This window comes from Phyllobates terribilis, unplaced genomic scaffold (genome assembly GCF_046119375.1).
Source record: "Phyllobates terribilis strain yellow unplaced genomic scaffold, ASM4611937v1 Scaffold_12__6_contigs__length_324123572, whole genome shotgun sequence".
Classification (NCBI taxonomy): domain Eukaryota; kingdom Metazoa; phylum Chordata; class Amphibia; order Anura; family Dendrobatidae; genus Phyllobates; species Phyllobates terribilis.
Window position 1 is genome coordinate 196,500,202 of NW_027362772.1, and position 22,955 is coordinate 196,523,156.

Sequence of the window (22,955 nt, forward strand, 5' to 3'; positions counted from 1 at the left end):
TTTTTGCAAAAGGAGGATCTACTAACTATTAATGTCACTTTTCTGGTGAGGTGCCCATACTTATGCACCTGTCAAATTTTGTTTGAATGCAGATTGCACATTTTCTGTTAGTACAATGAACCTCATTTCAAGGCAGAAACATTACTGTATCCAACAGTTATTACATATATCAAACTGAAATAGCTGTTGCAAAAACACCAATTTTTATAGAACATTAAGCTTAAGATTAATAGGGGTGCCCAAACTTTTTCATACGACTGTATATATATATATATATATATATATATATATATATATATATATATATATATATATATATATATATATATATATATATATATAGACATTTATTATTGCTGCAACCATAAAAGTCTGGTCTACCAAAATATACAGTGGTGCATTTTGTGCTTACTTGTGTTATCTTTGTCTAATATTTTTTTTTTTTGTGATCTGAAACATTTAAGTGTGGCAAACATGCAAAAGAATAAGAAATCAAGGTGGCAAACACTTTGACACCAGTGCAAATGTAATTCTCCCCTACATTAAATGTCATAAACAGAAAAATAATCAAAATGCCAGACTTGCATTTTTTTGGTCAGCTCATCCAATAAAAAGCTTTCAAAACATTGTATGTACCCCAAAGGCCATGGCCCCACTATCAGTATTTGGTCAGTAGCCAAAACCTGGAGTGAGTGATAAATGCAGAATTGGTGACTTGATTCTATTATATATTTTCTCTGATTGTTCCTCACCTGGTTTTTGCTCCCACTTATGAGAAAAAATACTGACTGAATACTGAGCAAATACTGATAATGGGGCCATGGCCAAATAAACACATCAGGCCTCCATGAAAAAACATGCCCTTGCAGAAAAAAAAGTGGTCTCAAAAAAAAAAAAATGGTGAGCCAAACCAAGCTTTTTTTGTTGTTGTTTTTTTCATTTTGATTTTTTGGTATCACAGTCATAATATCGACCTGGAGAATCATGTTATTGAGTCATTTTTACAATTTACAACTAACACCGTAAAAATGAATCCCAAAAATACAATGGAGGACTTGCGTTTATTCACTGCATGTGTATATTACACTGTGGAAAAGGGGCACTATTTCAATTTTCACCAAGTTTAGCAGAAAAGCAGGAATCAGCCCTGCCAGCAATCCTCGATGACATGGTCCATGGCTTGTTATCACATTGCAGTCACCAACAAAATGGTGCTGCTCTTTGATCCTAAACTCCATCCTTTTTTATCCTTATGCAGACACCCAGAAGTGGAGGAAAGGCGTGATATCACCCACGTGAGAGCAGTTCCTGCCCACATTTACTGCAGTCGTAATGCGAGCTATCAGTACACTAGGTACAGCAGCTGCTCCCCCTAGTGTTTAAAAGTGGAAAATAACTTTTTTTTTATATTTTATACCATTTAAAATGTTTAAATATAAAAAAAAAAAAACAAAGAAAACCCTTAATATTTTACCCTTTTTCAATTGTTGAAATTTATATTTTTATGGAACAGTCCCTTCAATGAATTAGACACATCTTACTCAATGCCCCATCATTATGACTGTACAATGCGAATGTTAATGCATTGGGCCCGAAATGTTTATGCTGGGACTGGTGTGGGGGAAGGGTTCTGTGAGGAGCTGGCCACTTATAGACTATTGGACCAATGCATGTAGAGCAGAGTCCACAGCTCTAATGGATGCAGACTTTTTTCAGCACAGAGCACCAGTTCCCTCAATCTTATTATTGTGTTTTATTAGAGATTTGCTTGTTGTATTTTATTAGAAATTTGCTTACTCGTCAGTTTAAGTGCACTAATTTCACCTGGAAAGTGTTCAGCTTCAGGAATCAATGTTTCCATTCAGTGACAGTAAGCAAAGGAAGATGTGCTGATTGGATCTTATGCATACATAAGGCCAGACAGGAGATTGCTACAGGTAAATGTAAAGCAATCATTCCATTCATCTCATCAGTATCTTAGGGGTCTCAAGCCATTGTTCTCCCAGCCACTAGGCCCATTGTGTGGATAAGGAAAGTAGACCCACTGGAGCAGTCACCACAGGGGGTCTCACATGCAGTCCCAGGTGATGGGCTCGGCCTGAAAAAAATACCTCCACTAATGCACAGTTAGCTTTGAGGGGAAGGGTGTTAACACTTCTGCCCATTCAGGGGGCTGATCCCAGGGAGGAATTAAAGCACATATTTTGTGAGAGTGTGCAATGACGTCGAAGGGAGAGGATCTAGGCTGAGGTCCTGGAGCCCATGGATAGATGGCCTATGGATTTTGGAGATCGGTTGCAGACTGGGCTGGATAAATATTCTACATTTGTGGGATCTGTTGTCTGGATTTGATGAACTTTCTTAAGGACTATTGCTGCTTGATACATGGGCTTCATCATGTTATCGGTCGTCTGGAGGAGAGTGGACTAAGGCTACAGACTATAGGCTACAGACTATACTGGTGGGAGATAAAATCTGTGGGCCAACCAAAAGTTAGGAGACACTGAGTATCACCTGGTACGGGGCAGTGGAACTACCGATCCCGGATTGGTAACTTGTGGACTGAGATTGTATTTTGGCCATTTTATCTGGAATTGTTGTAAAACCATGGATGTAAGGAATAAAATATTGTTGCATCGGTACCTTGCCTAGGTGATTATTACAAACACAGCCTTAGATCTTCACAGGGGCTTTACCTTTTGTAGCCCTTGTCAATAGAGGAGCTTTGGCACAAATATTACACTGCATACATCTATGAATAGTATAATTATTTTTTTAGAAGGAAAATGTTAGTAACGGGGCTTTTGTATATTAGCAAAGTGTTAGTAATGTGGTAACAAAAAATTTAATTTCAGTTTATTTTTTTGTGTAGCTTTTTTCAAGCAGTTTTTTTCAAGCAAGACACAAGCAAACACAACAGTCTGCATATAAAATGTTTTACTAGGATGGGTTTGTAACAATATAGAATTATTTATTTGTAAAGAAATATGCAGAGATCTTTAAATGGATCAATTTGTAACTTAGGATATTGGCAGTATATTTTCAAACTAGTACAAAATATTAACAAGATACCATACAGAAAAATTTAAACATTCTGAATAGTTTGAAAAAAAATGTATTCCTTATACATTTCTCATATGAGGACATAACGCTCTATCTTCTTTACAACTTGTTTAGCTACAGCAATAACAGTGTCTTCTTCTGCTGGGTCTAAACAAGTATTGGGAATACCAGGTGGAGTGTAGCAGTCCGGATACTGAGTTCTTTTTTCGTCCACTCCAAATGCTTTCAGTTGACCCACTTCATCATGAATGCTTTGAAGGCTGCTACAGTAAGAGGATACCTTTTTTGCTAAACAAACAATAGTGTCATCTTGGTTTATTTTTCCTACCTTAATGTATTCTGCGGCAAATAAAGCCTTCTTTACAGCCTGGTGTACTTTGTAGAACACCCACTCTGTATGGCCGTGACCAACATCATGTTCTGCAGCTTTAAGATCACATACTGCCTGCCTCAACCATCTATCTGCTTCTTTAGGCTTTGGGTGGGTAGGTGTGCTGTGGTATTCCCAAAAATCATAGTTACACCTGGTTGTTCTGGAGAAATGTTCATGATTGCACTTGTGGTTGAATGCTTGACTGTCCCATTGTGCCCAAGAGTTAGAAAAACCACCAGCATTTCTAGAATAATTAGTTGATGACGGTGAACCATGATGGATTTTTCTGGATCCCATTTCCTTAATTCTGTTCTGAAGATATTTGCAAATTTCGGTGTAAAGTTTCTCTTGGGTCATGTTTTTGTCTGGATGGTATTTCAGATAAAGTCGTCTTATGGCCCGCCTGCGTTCACTTTCAGGCAATCCCCATATTTGGCTCAAATAAAGATCAATCTCTTTTTTCATGTGTTCAATGGAATAATTCTGAATGTTTGGCTGCATTTGAGGTTGAGGATTTCCAAGCGACAGAAGAGCTTTCACGCTTTGGCCTTCAGATCTTTTGAACTGATATAAATCAAGAACACTGACCTCAATGTTATTATTTTGACCAATGTCTACAAGATACATTTCAACTTCACAGCTTCCAAAAATCTTCTTACCAAGTTCCTCAACAATCACAGCATATAAGTAAGTTTCCTCTTCAGTGGGAACCATGTAACCAACATAGTCACCGACTTTAAATGTATTCATGATGCTCATATCCAAACAATCATACCATTCAGTAGAAATTTTGTCACCTGGGCGTGGTAACGAAAAAGTACTTTGAGTACTAATCTTATTCCACAAATCATTGTCTTTGAGCACATCAGTTATTCCATTGGGATTATCACAGGAAAGCATTTGTGTAACAATATCTAATGATTTTGGCGTTAGTACATTCTCTATCAGATTGTTTATTTCAAGTCCAAGAACTTGTACAACTTGAATCAGCTTTGTGGTTTGCATTGAGTCACTATGTTGGAAATATATTTGACAACCATTTTCCTTGTTTTTTGTTGCAAACACTGTTTTTTTCATTTGAGTACCAGCCAAAGGTTTATCTTCATACATTAATACAGTTTGTAAATTAGAGCAACATATTATTTCTATTGTTCCAAAAATAAGGTTCCAGTTCTTTGCAACCTCCTCTTGCATAATTTTTCCTTTGTTCTGATTCAGAAGAAGGCAAACCAAAGCATCTTGAAATACTGAAGAGAAAAATAGTTTTTCAAACTTTAATTTTAGTGGACATTCATCGTCATATGAACACAGGTTTTCTGCAGCAAAATTAAGGGACTCCTTTGTAATGTCTGAAAGCATCTTCGGACAAATCTTTTTTGGTAAACATTTCAGAAGTTTTTCATGTTGGTAAATGTCAAATGACTCATTTTTCCATGGCATGCAAACAAACTTAAATAAATATTGCAGTCTTTCTTGTACAACAGGACATCGGCAATTATTCAAGACCAGAGTACTTGACTCATAGAGTTTACCATCCACTGCTAAAAGATGCAGAGAAGTGATCTGTGGAGTATCTTTCTTTTCTCTTAGTAAATTGAAAAGCTGTATTGTAGATTCTTGAACAGTCTTTTTTAGATTTGCATGCAAAGATGTCTTATCTAATGTCTCTGTATAAATTGTAGAAAGTATATTGGCAAAATGGAAGACAGTCGGCTCAGCCTCAACTCCTACTTTTTGGAAGAGATTGCTGTAACATGCAATGTATGGCGGCAACTTGTACAAATACGGTGAAAAATGGTTTTCCTTGTGCAGATTGAAAACTACTTGTCTTGGTAGTGCAATATTTTTTTCATCATTTACTAAAATGAATGGAATATCCTTTAAAGGAGTAGCGTCAAATGTATCACCTTTGCTTTGAAGTAAGTAATAGGCTTGTTTTAAAACATCACTTCGGGTTTCCTGTAAGTCTTTGCTACCACATGAAACTTTGCATACATTTTTTATGTTGTCAATAAGTTTTCCAAAAGGTGGCTGAAGCAGCACTCCACATTCTTTAAGAAATTCCGTGATCTTCTTGTTGTATTCATATTTGTTGTTAAGTAATGGCATGGAAGTCCAAACCAATGAATCATAACCAATGCTATTCAGTAATGAACCATTAAGTGCAACTGTAGCATCATTCTCTATAAATGAAGGGTGCAATGCTTTTAGTTTAGTGCTAACTTTTAATGGAATGACAAAAGCAATTTTTCCCACTTCACTAGCAAATGTACAGCTCCTTTTTTCTAAATTCATGGAAATTAAATAATTATACAAAGCTTCAGCCTTGATACGAAGTGACGGCAAAGAAGAATTAATTGTTGAGTTTTTCTCAATCTGAGTTGCAAATTTAACAAAATCTGTTTCTGTGAGTGAACATTTCAATCCAAGACTTCGCAGAAGCGTATGTAAATTGAGAATCACATGCTTTTCAAACATCTTCCAGAAATGATCAGGGATGAAATGCTCCTGAAGCTCCAAGATACAAAACAGTTCTACTTCCTGATCATAGAAATGTGACACCTTTTGAAGTTCTCCACTTTTATCTCTGATCAGTGGTACAGATTTGAGTGATGTTATAATCTGATCCTTCTTATTTTGGAAATCATTGCAACGTTGCAGTTGTAGTACCATTCGTAATATGTGCAGTAATTGATTTTCATTGAGGACTGCAAGATCCAAGAGGAGATGATCAGCAAGTAATTGCAAGTCACGAATAGTTGGGATTTTCATATACTCACTAACCTTCATGTTAAGATCATTATATTTAAGGTAAATTGTTGAAGGATGGAGATCAGAAAGTTGAAATGGTTTCAAGTCAAATGTTGTGTTAAGCAGATAAATCTTTTTGCAGCTAAGCAAATTCTGCCTTTTGCCTTGAATAGTTTCAAACAAGGGTAAAGACTTGAGCTTCATTAATACAATGCCCTTGTTTTTTTCTGATGACAATTTATTTAAGATGCAAGACAGAAACAAATCAATTTCTGTTGCCTTCATAAGTTTCCAGTGAAGGTAATTTGTAGAACCCAGTTGTTCTAGCACCAGTTCAAGATTTTCTGTGTTTAATGTGTAGGGCTTAAAATGTGGAATTATATGAACATCAATTACAGACCAATCCAATTTAGGAAATCCTAGTTTCAAAAGGAACTCACACACATCACTGCTGCTTGGAAAGCAAATATTTTTGAGATCAGCCAAAGGAAGAACACTTTGGTTACATTGTTCACTAGATGACATTTTAAACTTGACTGGTACAATTGCCCATTGATCAAAAATGGTACAAATTTCAGCAAAAAGTTCCTTTTCCTGATCAGCTTTCTGCAATATTAATTCACTTTTAAAGAATAACCATAAATTTTTCAGCCAATCAGCTGTATTCTGTGAAAGTGGAAGATTGGGTACATTTGTTTCTGAAGAAATGTCATACATTGGACCCAGGTGGTTCTTAACTAAAGAAGCAGAACTCTTTATATCTAAACGTCTCACAAAGCCATATTTTTCTAAAGGAGAACTATCCTTGTGTTTTATGAATTCACTGCTTGCACCAGGAAAAAGTGAAGAAAAAGATGAAAAAAATGTTGGTTTATGTTTGTCAAAGTAATGAAGCATGCTATCCACAGTAATTAACAGAGGAACTCCTTGCAGATCAATTTTTTGTTGATTATGGGATTTCAAGCAGAATTTTAAAAGGGAGGTACAGTTTTCCTCATTTTTGAATATAGAACTACTGACCGGGGCGGGTAGAGAATCTCTACTGGGTAGTAAAGGGATTTTCCTTAAGAAACAGCACAGATTTTGTGGGTTTAATTCAATGACATCTACACCAGCTTCTTTAAAAGCATTACACACAAAACTTCCATAAGCCAGCAGCATGTTGATGTTGATAAGTACATGTTCAATATCTTTGATTTTTTCTGGAACTACAAAGAATGGTTCTTCAGTGATTGAGGTTTTTCCAACGTTTGACCACTCAACAACTGCACTATATTTCTTGGCAGATTTTTTTTCTGTATTATATTGTTTGTAAACAGGAATTATTTGCAATCTGTGCTCAAAGATGGTCAAATATACTTGTTTAACTACATTTTTCCACAGCGGTGGCACATATTCAGTATTTTGAGGGAAAAATGATAGATAGTAATCAAGGAATAGCTTGCAGGAGTCAAAACATTGAAACTGTAGTGATTTTCTTGACAATCTTTCACATAGACACTCAAGAAGATAGCAGTAAAGTGGTGCTGTAATATTTGATAGCAGAAATAAGTTCCATGCAGTCTTCGGGCTATCACCATCTTCTTTGCAGATATTTCTACGTGCTGCATCCACAATAAAATTTGCATTTATGTGCACCGGGAGACCAGTTTCTAGAGGAAGAGGCAAAGTACAGAAAGCCCTACCCTTTATTGGTTTATTAAGACAAGCAGCTATTGAGCATTGCGGTACAAGGATTTGACGTAAATTGTGTGAAATATCCTCCAAAGTGTTGAAACCATTTTCACTTTCTATTCCCAGTTGTCTAACTATAAGCCAGCAGGTTGTAGTGTTTGAGCTGCTGCGCTTTATTTCAACCTCTGAAGATAACTTGAATGGTAAGCTTCCAGACAAATGACCCTCACTCTTATTACAGTTGGAGAGTCTTTGCTGAAACAAAGTTATTTTCTTTGAATGAGAATCATCAATTTTAGTTTCAACATAAAATTTCTCTTCCACATTCCCTGTGCTTGAAATTTCAGAGAAAGTAATTTTTCTAATATGATTTAAAAACAGAATCATGTCAGCGTCTTTGTCAAGTTCTTCACACATACTTCTGATCTCTTCAATTGACGAAGTTTGGTCACTTATTTCTGACTTTGACACGGTGTTTGCCATTCTAAGTGGTAAACGGAAAATTGTTCCTTCTTGTAGACTGAACATGGATGGTAAAAAGGTGTCATAAACATCCTGAAATGTTGCTTTAAACTCATTATTAACTGTAAACATTCCACCTGGGCTGGTATACTCAGAAGATTCCAAAAACACAAGGTTGGGATCAAAGACACACATAATGGTATCAGCACTTACAAAAGAAGGGCAATCTGTTATGTGGTACACAGAATTAAAGCCAAGTCCAAACTTTCCTGTTTTGTCTAAATGATTTTCCTTGCCACCAATGCCAAGATGTTGAATTCCATCAATATCTTTAGAAGTAAATTTGTTGTTGTTGTAAACACAAAGGGCAGGACCTTGTAGTGGGCGCCATTCATGTCCAAACACTCTCTTTGTTTCATGCTTTCTGCAGTCCAACACAAAATGAATTTCAGTAGCCTCTGCATCATCTGCATTCTGAAGCAACTCTTTAAGTATGTCTTTTTTTAAAGAATATTCCTTCAAAATATTTTTGATGCGTGTAGTAATCTTTTCCTTTGCACCAAATTGGGAAGCCCATTTGGAAAGATTTGAAAGTTTTAATTTTTGAAGTGTATGATGGATTCTTGTTTTGATTCCTAATTGTGACACCACAGCTCGAGGAATTCGTTCATTACAGAAATTAAGTTCTTTGTCACAGGGTAACCATGGAGTGTCATTGTAAAATATTTTGTCTACGTGGCGTAATATACACTTCAGGTCTGGCACAAAAATGTGTCTTGTGTCAATTGAATTACTTAAATTACCATCTGGTATCTTTTCAAGGCAATGATTTATCAAATTTACTACCATAGTGAGTTCACTTTGTGAAAGTGGGGTTCCTTGATGATTAATAGCCATTTGTTCCAAGATGTAAAAGTATTGGAGAAAGGAGAATTCTTTGCAAATTTCAACACAATCCCACAGTTTTTCAAAATTTTCTAAATGTTTTGGTAATTTGTACAAATAAGGGGAAGCATCAAAAGGAATTTGGTGTGCAACCACATTCACTGGTACAAAGTCATTATCAATGAACACAAAAGGGAAAGCAAAGGCTTGTTCCTTTATGAGGCAAGCAAGGTTCGGTTCCTTTTTTAGGAGTTTATTCAAATAACTGTAACACTCTTTTGTAATGTGAAATGACTCATTGTTGTTCAGCAAATTCATGCTTTCAGAAGCTTCCTGTAGTTGAGACATAACAACCTGGAAAGAAGGTGGACGATCAATGCCAAGGAACGATATCACATTATGAGTCAATTTAAAGTTTATCAAATATTGTTGGCTTAGGATTGGGTGAATCATACAGACAAGAGCCTTATATTTGTGGTGATAAAGATCTTCAGCTTTCAGTAAAATTAGATCTTTTAGATCAATAGCATTACTTTGTGGAGGCACTGCAGGAAGGAAAACAATGACTCTAAAGTCTCTGTTATCAATGGAACCATGCTCTTGAAGAAGATCATTTAAAAGTTCCAGTATGCAAACAATTTGTTTCAATGCCTTATCACGATCATGTTTCCAGGTATTTTTAATTTTACATGCTCTTAATATCAGTTCTTTTAAAGGTAGTTTGTCCTTCAGTAAACCAAGAGTATGTAGATATTCTAACCTCTCCATTTCAATGAATTCTGCACCATGAGGAAAACGTCCTTCCTCTGGGTCATACAGTGCTGACACTTTTCCTTTTGGGTGAACCAGATTTGTTATAAATTGTAAGTGGTCATGCAAAGAAGATGGGACGCAAGGTTTTAATAGCAATACACTGTTTATCTGTTTATTTTTAAGATCAATGGCATAAATGATTAAGGCATTTCGGTCTTCTCTCTCAAGATGGTCCAGATTTTGAAATACGATCTCCCTGTAGAATCTTTCACAGTTGTAAAAGTTTTTTTCTAGCTCGCTGTAGCTGTTACTCACGCTGAAGCTGTGTTTTACCCAGTCTGGGAGGTCAACTGCCAAGTATGGCTTTTTTAGATGCATGGAAAATACTTTTTTGGCAAGCTTTTGTATGGTTTCATCTTTGAAGATTTCTAGATCTAGAAAGCATGCATGTTCTATCGTGCAACATTCTTGCCCATTGCTAAACAGATGGGGTAAAGAGTCCTCTAACCCAAAGGCTATTGCATGGTAAAAGCTTTTGACCATTTCCATGAAACGAGTGTTCACTTTTGTGATGTCAGGCCAAAATGTGTAATAGTGGTAGTCCTCTGTCTCTCCATTTTCATTCAGCGCTTGTAGCTGCAGTAATGCAGTTATAATAGCAACTATCACTGCATCACAGAGTAAGTGTTTATTCCATTCACCTTTTGCAGTTGTCTCCCATAAGGTTTTTCTATTTGACATCACAGAGAAGGATCCATTAATATGAAAAGGCAGCCCGGTAGAAACTGGAAGGGGAAGGAAACAGAACACCATTCCTGTAAAATCTTCTAAATTAGAGGTCCATTTTCCAGTAGTATCATTTTTCTTTAAAGGAAGAGCAACTCCAGCAAATGGAGGACAAAATAGGTTTTCATTTTTCATTACACTCTTGACAGATTTTTTTACTCCAAGACCTGACTGCATAATGTAGAATTTTGTGTCAGTTGTGTTACTTTTCTGTGTGCAAATTGATACTATGTTTGTGCATTTAAAATCTGAGCTATCCATATGCTCACATAACTGTTCAGATACATTGAGCTGCTCCTGCTGTAGTGGCAAACCTTGAGAAACTTGCAGTTTTTGAATTATTTTTTTTTCAAGATGTACTTTTGTGGTCTGAAATCCAGGACATGTGTCATTAGACAAATAACTTAAGCTTACTTCTTTTATATTTTTTAAGAAAATTAGAAGTGTTTCTGAAGAATTTTCAAACTCCAGCATAAACAAGCTGATCTGTTTTTTGTCAAATGTTTGGTGACAGATTTCTGTTTTTTTAGCTTCTTCTTCTGTTCGAAAGGGTAAACGAATAAGTGTTCCATTAAAATAAAAAGGCTGCACAAGTTTACAACCAAACACATTAGAGTATGGCTGAAACTGGTCAGAAAATATATGAAGCAGTTCAGAATTATTTTGGAGATCCAACTTCATGCCTGGATTTCTTTGTGAAATGTGTTTTTGCAAATGGTTTGCATTTGGGTCAAATATTAGAACTTTTGATCCACTCATTATAGAAGGTACATCTGTGAGATGGTATACAGTGTTAAACCCTAAACCAAATTTGCCAATTTTCTGCACCTGGGTTTCTTTAGTAGCTGCTCCAATGCGTATGATATTGGTAAAATCGGCATCTGTAAATTTACTGTTGTTGTAGGACCATAGTGCTGGCCCATGACAATCGTCCATTCCAGGGTCTATTAATTTCTTTCTTACTTCAGAGTTCTGTCTCATGTCTACCAAAAAATGGCAGGTTGTTGCATCTGCGTCATCTGCATTCTGAATCATTTCTTTGAAAAGTTCTACTTGTTCACTGTATTCTCTAAGAATATTTTTTATTCTTAGAGTCACTGGTTCAGATGGTCCCCATAGATCAAAAAACTCTGGTTTCAACACCTTAGTACTTAGAAACTGAATATTCAGGTATTTGGCTGTGGCCATTGAGATTTCTTCATGCACAATATCAAAGTCCATATAACTACCAGAAGCATTGGTTAAATACTGTTTCTCCATGTCACAGTACAAAGTTTTAGACAGTGGTTTAAGAGTAAAACACTCTTTGCTAGACTGCACTGGTATAGGGAGCTCATCTGTTCCATTTACAGAGTTAACCTTCATCCAGTCCAAGATGGAAATTACAAGCTTCAAGTGTTTGGGAGAGCCAGAAAAGGGATAATCCTTGTCAATACAATCTTTTAATGTATGCAGAATGTGAATGACTTCTTTGGGTGGTAATGTGCTTTTTACTCCACATCTAGTAAAAAGATTTTTGTAAGGTAAAAAGTCAGGTGACACTTTACTGACAAAGGAGGAAAGATCCAAGCCTTCAGGGTAACATAAAACAGTCTCATGTGGGAAAGAGAAATCATTTCCAGTCCATATTACAACTCCATTGAGTGTATCACTATGAAAATGTTTAATATGATCTTGTATAAACTTGTAAATGTCGTGGAGTTTCCTATAAAAGGAGTACTGGTCCATTGACTTGTAGTTAAGCCTGAGTGCTTTAAGATTTTCCACAACTTTTTCAGAGGGTGGGAGGTCATTTAAGCCAAGAAGATCATTTGCTTTTTCAATAAAGCGATTGGTTAGAGGCATGGATAGATCAACTATATTACAGTATTTCATACTTCTCATATTTTTTGGCTCAATTAGTGTAGTTTGCGAATCCTTACAAACAGGGACCCAAGAAAGGCTACAGAGTACCTTTAAGTTCTGTGAGTTGAACTTTGTTAAAACCAGTGTGTTGTTGCAAACCTCAATAAGAGCGTCAGCTTTTTTAAAGGAAGAAGGCATAGCCTCATCTTGATTTAATTGTTGAGCAATTTTCATCACTTCATTTGGGGTGATCTTATGAATGGAATCTAGCAAGCCTAACATTCTTAGTGACATCAGTATTGAATCTTCGTGGTAGTTTGCTGGTGGAAATTTATCAGACTCAAACAAAACTTTCAATGTCTTGATTTTTGGATCGTAAAGGACAGATGGTGGTCGAAGATGACCATTGCAAGGTATGAAGTCAAGGTATCTGCACATAGATTTCAGCTGTTCATTCTGAGTGAATAATGCATATCCATTTCTCAAAATCCAGAACATCACGCATTGAAATTCATTTTGATTATTAATGTAAGAGCCTTTTTGAATAGATGTAACCATCAACACAGCAACATCTACTGCATTTAGAAGTTTAATATTCATCAGTTGTAGTAGCCTCTTATCTGATTCATCTCTACATTTTATCATAACATCTGGGAACACTAAGGTGTCTGGTACAGATGGAAGAGTGTTGGAGTCCAATGCAGTAAAGCACCTGGAAGCTGCCAGCTTTGTTTGAGAAGATGTAATGGTTTGGACACTACAAAAGATGGGCAACTTGAGTAAAATATCCAGTTCAGGTGAGGAGAATTTGTAAGCTTGAGAAAACAAGTCACAAAACATCTTCATATTTTCATTTGAGCCATCCTTGAAGGCTTGCAAAATCCGATTAAGATTCAAGTTGGAAAGTGTTTTTAGGATATTATTTGGTGTTGGAGCCCATATGAACAAATGTAGGTTTTTGTGCCACATCCAAGTATTCGTGTCTCGTATTACAGTGCAACCAGCTTTCTCCAATAGTACAGTTATGCTCTTAGCGATGCTGTGGCCATCATGTTTTTTAAAAAGAATCGTTCCCCTTTTCAATCTTGCAAGTAGAATTTCATTTGAACTTTCGCTGACAAGTGTTAATGGTACAATTGGCTGGTTCTCAAAGAAATCTAAAATGTCATCGTATTGCTGGAGAAAGGTCCAAATTTCAACAATCCATCGTACAGGTGGGTTATCCAAATTTCCTGGATACCAATGAACTTTGTCAGTACAATGATGCCATTTCTGGGGAAGGGCCTCATGTAGCGTCTTGCATATGACATCTTTAGTCAAGCACACCAGATTCTTAAACGTCCCTGCAAAAAAAGAAAACAAAGACTATAATTTAAAATAATTTTTTAGACTTCAGCTGGTATTGACATTCATAGAAAATATACATTGATGGCTACATATATACAGTCATGGCTGAAATGCTTGGCACCCTTGAAAGTATCCCAGAAAATTATTGTAAATACTAGTGTTGAGCGAGCACTAAAATGTTCGGGTGCTCGAAGCTCGGGCCGAGCTCACCGTGATACTCGGGTGCTCGACCCGAGCAACGAGCCCAATGTTAGTCTATAGGAGACCCGAACATTTTTGCGGCGGCACCCCCGGCAGTCTGCAGAAAGCCTAAAAAGTGCCCAAAACGATAGTGACAGTGCTCAAATGACATGGGGACAGCATGGGGATCGCCCCAGGAAGCATTTCTGACCCCCAGGTCACTGCTGTCAACAACATGGTCAGAGGTATTTAAGCCACTTTTACGGGCTCACAATAAAACGTTTAAAAATGAAACTGTTTTCCTATGAAATATGTTAAGGAACATCCTTTCCAGGGTAAAGACTTGTGTATGAGGTAAAATAAATAACCAAAAACAAAAATGCTCCTCCACACCTTGGGCTATGTTCACAAGTAGCATTTTTTATGCGTTTTTGCACTTTTGTATTGCTTTCAACCGTGACAAATGCATTCACCGGGAAATGTCATTTTAACATTTTACAACCTTATCTGCCCATGTGCTGTGTGACACATGCATACAGTGCTGAAAAGACATGGGAACAGCATGGGGAAGACCCCTGGAAGCATCTCTGACACCCAGGTCACTGCCTAAAAGTGTGCCCATCAGAAGTGATCCTTGCCGCATCAGAAGATGCAGACTTGCAACTATCCCCGTGCAAGTCCTTGTCTATTTGAGATGGATATTAGTCCTCAGAAGGACTGTTTGTTTAATTTTGCAGGCTTTAGAGACCCTACACTACCTATTTCGCAGTATAAATCTCTCCCTAGCTCAGCAGCACTCTCCCTACACTGTGTGATCCGGAGCGACTGTGTCAAAGATGGCGGCGCCGGTTTTAAATACTCGAGGTGACGCTGTGCGGCCAGCCAATCACTCTTATGCCCACAACCAACATGGCTGCGGCATTACAGTGACTGGCTGGCAATCCCTGCATGTTCATTGGCTCTGTAAAGAGCGCCAAACATGCAGGGCGGAGACCCGAGCTCCCGCCCGAGTAACCCGAAAATGCTCGGTGCTCACCTAGCATCCCGAGTAGTGAGATGCTCGGGCGAGTACCGAGCAGTTTCGAGCATGCTCGCTCAACAGTAGTAATTACACATTGTGTTATACACGTGTATTTCTTTTGTATGTATTGGAACACCACAAGAAAAAAAAACAAAAACGGCAAATTGGACATCATTTCTCACAAAACCCCAAAAATAGTCCGGACAAAATTGTTGGCACCTATCCAAAATTGGGGTTACTAAACTTTGTTTCAGGCATGTGATGCTCGTTCAAACTCACCTGTAGCAAGTAACAGGTGTGGGAAATATGAAAGTCACACCTGAAACCAGATAAAAAGAGAAGTTGACTCAATCTTTGCACTGTGTGTCTGTATGTGCCACACTATGGTGGAGAAAGGAGAAGAGAACTGTCTGAAGACTTGTAACCTTTACATTGTTGATATTGTTCAACAATTTTGGTTCTCAAGTCCATCTCCAGAGATCTTGATGTTCCTTTGTACAGCATAATCAAGATGTTTACAACTCATGGCACTGTAGCTAATCTTCCTGGGCGTGGATGACAGAGAAAAACTGATTAAAAGTTGCAACGCAGGATAGTCCAGATGATGGATAAGCAGCACCAATCAAGTTCCAAAGAAATTCAAGCTGCAGGCTCAGGGTGCATCCATGTCAACAGAAACTATCTGTCGACATTTGAACGAAATGAAACTCTATGGCTGGAGACCCAGGAGAACCCGACTGCTGACACAGACTTAGAAAACCTAGACTGCAGTTAGCCAAAATGTACATGAGTAAGCCAAAATCCTTCTGGGGAAGTGTCTTGTGGACAGATGAGACCAAGATAGAGCTTTTTGGTAAATATCATCATTTTACTGTTTGCTGAAAACTGAATGGGGCCTTCATTCAGTTTTGGGGTAGTTTTGCTGCCTCTGGCACTGGGCACCTTGACTGTATACACAGCATCATGAAATCTGAAGATTACCAAAGGATTTTGGGTCACAATGTAGTGTCATGTGTCAGAAAGCTGGGTTTGCGTCCTAGTTCATGGGCCTTCCAGCAGGACAATGACCCCAAACATACTTCAAGAAGTACCCAGAAATGGATGGAAACAAAGTGCTGGAGAGTTCTTAAGTGGCCAGCAATGAGTCCAGATCTAAATCCCATTGAACACAGTATATAGATATTTAAATTTCTTTTGGGAGAAGGCGCCTTCAAATATGAGAGACCTGGAGCAGTTTGCAAAAGAAGAGTGGTCTAAAATTCCAGTTAAGAGGTGTAAGAAGCTTGATGATGGTTATAGGAAGCGATTGATTGCAGTTATTTATTCCAAAGGGTGTGCAATTAAATATTAAATTGAGGGTGTCAACAATTTTGTCCGGTCCATTTTCGGCGTTCTTTGAGAAATTAAGTCCAATTTGCCTTTTTTTCTGTTTTTTTTTTCAACACCCCTAGAAAAATGGTTTATATGGTAATGTTGCTATCTATCAGGAAAAGTGTGAATAACTATATCTTTTAAAGTCTGTTGCTACCGGACTGAAAACATACTGTTTTAATTCATATGCAAATGAAGCTTAAAGGGGTACTTCAGGCGTGTTGTTTAAGTGTACCCTTTATTTTTTCAGCAGCGTATAATGGCATTTCCTTTAGTCATTCATCTTTTTCTGTTCCTGAAGCACCCCTTTAAGTGCTCTGGACATGACAAAGCACTGCAATCGTATAGATGATAGAAAATGAAATGGTGAGTGCTGCCTAATAGTTAAAAGTGCTTTATTTCAACCAAGATGGACAACCATTCATTGGTATGCAGAAAATCAGGGGAGACATGTGGGGAGAGGAGACAGACGGACGTCCTATTAAGGAAATAGTGAGTGCTGCCTTTCTATATTTTATACGATTGCATATCTATTTTGTTGGTTCGCATTTGCACCACCAAGAAAATTTCCTTAGTAGCTGCTGTAGTCCCAAATTGAAAAACGTACAACGCAAAGTTTAAGCAGTGGTGCCTTAAAAATTCCTTACTCCTACTTGTTTGAATGACAAAGCACTTCCCAAGCCTCTGCGCCTTCTCGGTTATATTTGCTGCCCAGTCCCAGCTTCCTCTGTGCTTGGGTGGCAGATCACTGACTGTGTAGTCAAGTTATGCAGAAGGGGAGACTAATGAGGAAGAGAGAAATATTCAGAGCACTTAAGCCTCACTTGCATGTGAATTAAAAGTGTTTTTCAGTCATGGAGCAACAGGTATTAATGACATTATTCCTCAGAGAGCAACATGACTATATAAACAGTTTGAGTTTTTCACAATACCTGTTATTTAATCCTTCACCACAAACTTTGAACATTATCTGGGCACAAAAATTCAGTGGAAGCACAAAATGTGATAAAATAAAAATGACCTTTAATCTAATTGTCTCAAAATACAAGTATCTCAGTCATAAGCCCGTTTATCAAGTAGCAGATATACAAACTACCTCTTCGGAGAGGAAGAGGACCTGAACTCTAGTGCCACCTATTGGAAGTCCTAAAAGTCAATATCGGCCCTTTAACGAGCCTTGCCACATGACTTAGGATAAAAGCCAAACTAGAATCTGAATTTGCAGACAGTGTTTTGGGCTGTTGCCTCTCTTCTATGCAAATTATGAGATCTGATTTGGCTAGATGAGACGCTTAAGACTGGGATCTAAGGGGTAACATTTCTCCTTGTGGAGAGTGACAAGCCAGGCCTGACATGTCAGTGTGAGGAGACTTATACACCATGCATGATCCACTGGGAAATTAAATATGCACTAAGTGGCACTAAAGTTCTAGTCCTCTTCCTCTCTGATGAGGCAATTTGAATATTTAATTTCACAAGTTGCGCCTAATTCACTTTGATGTATATGCGCCTTTTAATGAATTTGGTGTATGTTTCAACTGCTGTGCACCAATGCCACAAATGTTACTCCAAACAGGACTGGAGCACATTTCTACTGCTATTTATGTCACTTTCGTTGCATAAATTGTCATGAATCAGTCTGCAGCGCTAGGTCACGCCCTGTCCTGCCTACCTTTCTAAAATTTGGAGGAGATGGTTGGAAGTGGCATAAAACAAAACCCAAAGTTGCAAAAATTGTGTGACAATTCAACGGTTTTTTTTTTACATTACAATTCTGGTGAAAACACTATGATTAATCTTGCCAAAGGACTTAGGCAGCACGAGTATCATTGGTATTGGTGTATCAATGCCTACATTTCTGTTGTACCCACTGTAACACAATGCCTCAAGGTAAGGTCCTCTAAACTACCACTCAGTGTACACTGTGCATCTTCCTACATAGCTAACCCTAAGAGCGCCTTTTTACGGTTCTTCTTTCCTATAGTATTCATTACTGACAATTATTGCTAGTCAAATTCCTGCTCTAAGGTCAGTCAGGATCGCTACTAGATTTCAAGAATTTTTAATGTTAATATAATACTAGGCAGTGATTTATTGCAGCTTTTTTCTCTCATCAGATTCCTAGTGGATGAAGAGTTTACAATATTTTTGATACCTTTGCCTATAAAATTGTCTAACTTGGATCAAATATTTCAGGTAGCTTTCCACAACCTTCTCTCATAATTTTGGAACTTGGTTCATTTCTCAAGACAGAACTGCTGAAACGAAAGTCAGGATTGTAGGACTCCTCGCTCGTATCTGTTGTATTCAGTTTTGCCCATAATTTTTTTCTGTAGGATTTATGTAAAAGCCTTTTGATAGTCACTCCATTATATTCACTGTTGTGCTTAATCCCTTCACAACCTTAGGCGTATCCATACGTCCTGGTTGGGAAGTATTTCCTGACATTGGATGTATGGATACGTCCTGGCAATTTTGTGCGCACATGAGTTGTGCGCGCGTGGTCGCCGCATGGTGATCAGCTAACACCTGGCACTCAATGTCAGGTTCATTCTGCCTCCCAAAAATCGGAATAGAAAGCAATCAAAAAATTTCATGTGCCCGAAAATAGTACCAATAAAAACGGCAACTCATCCTGCAAAAAACAAGCCCTCACATGACTCTGTTGGCTGAAATATGGAAAAATTATAGCTCTCGAAATATGGCGATGCAAAAAACTAGTTTTTGCAAAAAAAAGCATCTCTTGATGTGTGACAGCTGACAAACATAAAAACTCTAAATAAATCTGGTATCGTTGTAATTGCACCAATCCGAAGAATAAAGTAGTCTAATCACTTATACTGCATGAGGAACAGCGTTAAAAATAAATAAAACCAATGCGTTACCGGATGTTTATTTGTTCATTCTGCCTCCCAAAGATTGCAGTAAGGGTCGGCGCTCTGTGCCGAGTGCCTACATCGAGGTTTCCATATAAATCTCTGAAATACGTGATTCAGACGGAACCCCCGACGATGGAAGATTCCCTGTAATGAGGCAGATGGAGACACCATAGGCGCCGTCTGGCCTGTGATCGAGCGGTGTCCGTCTTTATAGGAGTGCATAAAAGTGTGGTTGGCCACAGTTTTGTGCACCTCTGAAAAGAAGGATAACCCTAAACAGAGGCCAGACTAAGTCCAGAGTAACTCAGTCTGCTGCCTCATTATAGTGAATGGATCCCTTGGGGTTTCATCTGAATCACAGTCGGAGATTTAGATGGGAACCCTGATATGAGTGTTCAGCGTAGAGCGCCGGATAAATGTGATCCCAAATGTTATGTAAAATGTTGCCAATAAAATTTTCAACTCAATCCACAAAAAAAGCAAGTCCCAACTCAGGTCCGTCATCTGTTAACGGAAATATAGGGGGCTTCCACGTTACTGGTAGGGAAAGGCTCTGGAAAAGCACTTTCGTCCCCTCAAAAGAATCCAGCAAATTCTGCACTCCAAAATCCAAGTGCCCCCCCCCCTCCCTTCTGAGCCCCACAATGTGCCTAAACCACATTTAGCGTCCACATGTTTGGCATTACTGTAGCGATGAGAGCCCACCTAATTTACAGGTGCATGTCTCCAGAAGCACAAGCTGGGCACAATGTACTGGTCACTACAACATACGAGCACTACAATAGCAGATCTGCAATTTTCACTCAGCAACATCCACTGCTGCTTATTTCTGGAAAACACCCATGGAGTCCAAATCATCACTACGCTTTTCTACAAAAAACATGGAGCCAAAGTCCATAGAAAGTATGACATAAAACTTTTATTAGATATACAACAATAGGCTAACAATTACACATACAAATTAAAAAAGGTCAGCAATCAAGAGCATGGGTGATAATTGTGCATAATCATCATATACGTTTCCAAATTTGAATACACCATCCTGATCTAGAAGTTATATACTGATACAATTCGCATATCAAGTGAAGTCAAATAGGCTATGAACACCCATTAACCACAAAGGTAAATATCAATAATAGGGATAGACTATGTTGTGTCTAAATAAAGGATAGATCAGGGAAATGCTCTAAAGGCCCCGTCACACTTAGCGACGCTGCAACGATCCCGACAACGATACGACCTGTCAGGGATCGTTGCTGCGTCGCTATGTGGTTGCTGGTGAGCTGTCAAACAGGCAGGCTCACCAACAATCAGGGGAGCAGCGACATCGTGGAAAGAATCTTTCCACGATATCCTGCTCCTGGTTACGAGCCTGCTGAAGCAGGAGCAGGCTGGTAACTATGGTAAACATCGGGTTACTAGGGGCACACGCGCTCCTAGTAACCCGTTGTTTATCATGGTTACCACTCTGCTACAGTGAGCGGGAGGTTACCGCTCACTTTAGCAGGCTCGTAACCATGATAAACAACGGGTTACTAGGTGCGCGTGTGCCCCTAGTAACCCGATGTTTACCATAGTTACCAGCCTGATCGCTGCTCCCACTGGTCACACACAGCGATGTGTGCTGACCAGTGGGAGAGCAACGACCAAAAAATGGTCCAGGACACTTTGCAGCGATCAGAGACCTCACAGCAGGGGCCTGATCGTTGCAAAGTGTCACACATAGCGACATCGCTGGTGAGGTCGCTGTTGCGTCACCAAAACCGTGACACAGCAGCGATCTCGCTATGTGAGACGGGGGCTTTACTTAGAAAACAGAAGAAGGACACACATGGATTAAAATCCAAATCAAGGAGAAATAGAAAAGAAGCAAAACTCAATTGCTCTTTTAAACCCGCTGGTGTCATAGTACCCAGAATGGAGATCCACCGGCATTCTAATTGTGCTAGTGTACGTTTAAGGTTTCCACTAGGGATGAGCGAGCACTAAAATGCTCGGGTACTCGTTGTTCGAGTCGAGCAAATTGGAATGCTCGAGTGCTCGGTCCGAGTAAGGAGCCCAATGTAAATCTATGGGAAACTCGAGCATTTTTCAGGCGGCTCCCACCGGCAGTATGCAGAGGGCCTAAAAATTGCCCAAATTGATGGGAACAGTGTTCAAATGACATGGGAACAGCATGGGGAAGACCCCTGGAAACATTTCTGACTCCCAGGTCACTGCTGTGAACAATGTTGTCAGAGGTATTACGCCACTTTTACGGACTCACAATAAAACATACAAAAACGAAACCAACATGGATTTTCCTGGGAAATATGTTAAGGAACAGCCTTTACAGGGTAATGATTTGTATATAAGGTAAAATAAATACCCAAAAACAAAAATGCTCCTCCACACCTTGGGCTATGTTCACACATAGAGTTTTTGATGCGTTTTTGCACTTTTGCATTGCTTTCAACCAAGACAAATGCATTCACTGGGAAATGTCATTTTAACATTTTACAACCTTATCTGGCCATGTGGTGTGTGACACATCGTCAGACACATCCTGTTTCATTTATGATGGAGGAACTCTGAAAGTCACAAAGTCTATTTTTATAGGGCCAGCAGTCGGCCCTCGCAATTGTTAGACAGCCATCAGCCGGCTATGCTTTGTTGTTCCCATTAATAACGAGTGGGTCTCCTATACTGTTATTGCATATACAGTGACTACAAGGGCTGCCAAAAATTTGGACGCAACCCAATACCCCTTTGAAGACACAGAGGAGGGTCTCAGTAAAAAAAAGTTCCCATTATAAAGGAGCGGGTCTCCTATAGTTGTAATGCCCATGCTGTGACAGCAAGGGCTGCCAAAATTTGGGAAAAACACCACAAACAATTTAAAGACACATAGAGCTGGGCCTCAGTAATGACATATTCCCATTAGAAAGGAGAGGGTCTGCTATTCAGTTATAGGGTATGCAGTGAGTCCAACGGCTGACAAAATTTAGAGAAAACCCCAATAACAATTTAAAGACACAGAGGTGGGCCTCAGTAATGACATATTCCCATTAGAAAGGAGAGGGTCTCCCATACTGATTGCCTATGCAGTGACTGCAATGGCTGTCAAAAATTTGGAGGAACTCCAATGCTTCTTGCAAGAGTCGTAGATATGTTGATATGGTATATAGGATGGTGATATGGGAGTGGAGGATGAGGATGCGGAAGAGGAGGACAAGAGCAAATAGACAAAATCAGGAAGCGTATACCCATGTCTGGGTGTGAAGACAGAGGTGCATGGGAATGGAGTTAGACCTCCCAAAAAAAAGACACTGGATTTGAGTTTATGTTACGCTGCTATCATTCGGTGGTGTTGAGAAGTCTGGCCCAATCCAGCTCTTGTTCATTTTTATAAGAGTCAGCCTGTCAGCATTTTCAGTTGACAGGCAGATGCACATATTGGTTATGATTCCACCAGCGGCACTAAAAACCCGATCTGACAAAACGCTAGTGGCAGGGCAGGCCACGACCTCCAAGGCACAGAGAGCCAGTTCATGCCACGTGTCCAGCTTGGATACCCAATAATTAT

The 22,955-nt window shown here is 38.7% G+C and overlaps 1 protein-coding gene across 1 annotated transcript in view; it reads right to left on the minus strand.

Moving 5' to 3' along the window:
* Positions 1-3,029: 3,029 nt before the first annotated feature.
* Positions 3,030-22,955, minus strand: part of LOC141172400 (sacsin-like) — a 140,387-nt gene continuing 120,461 nt past the window's right edge. The window contains exon 9 of the mRNA XM_073656557.1: positions 3,030-13,935. Coding sequence (XP_073512658.1) covers positions 3,134-13,935 — 10,802 coding nt within the window. The 3' untranslated portion in view covers positions 3,030-3,133. The remainder of the gene's footprint in view (positions 13,936-22,955) is intronic.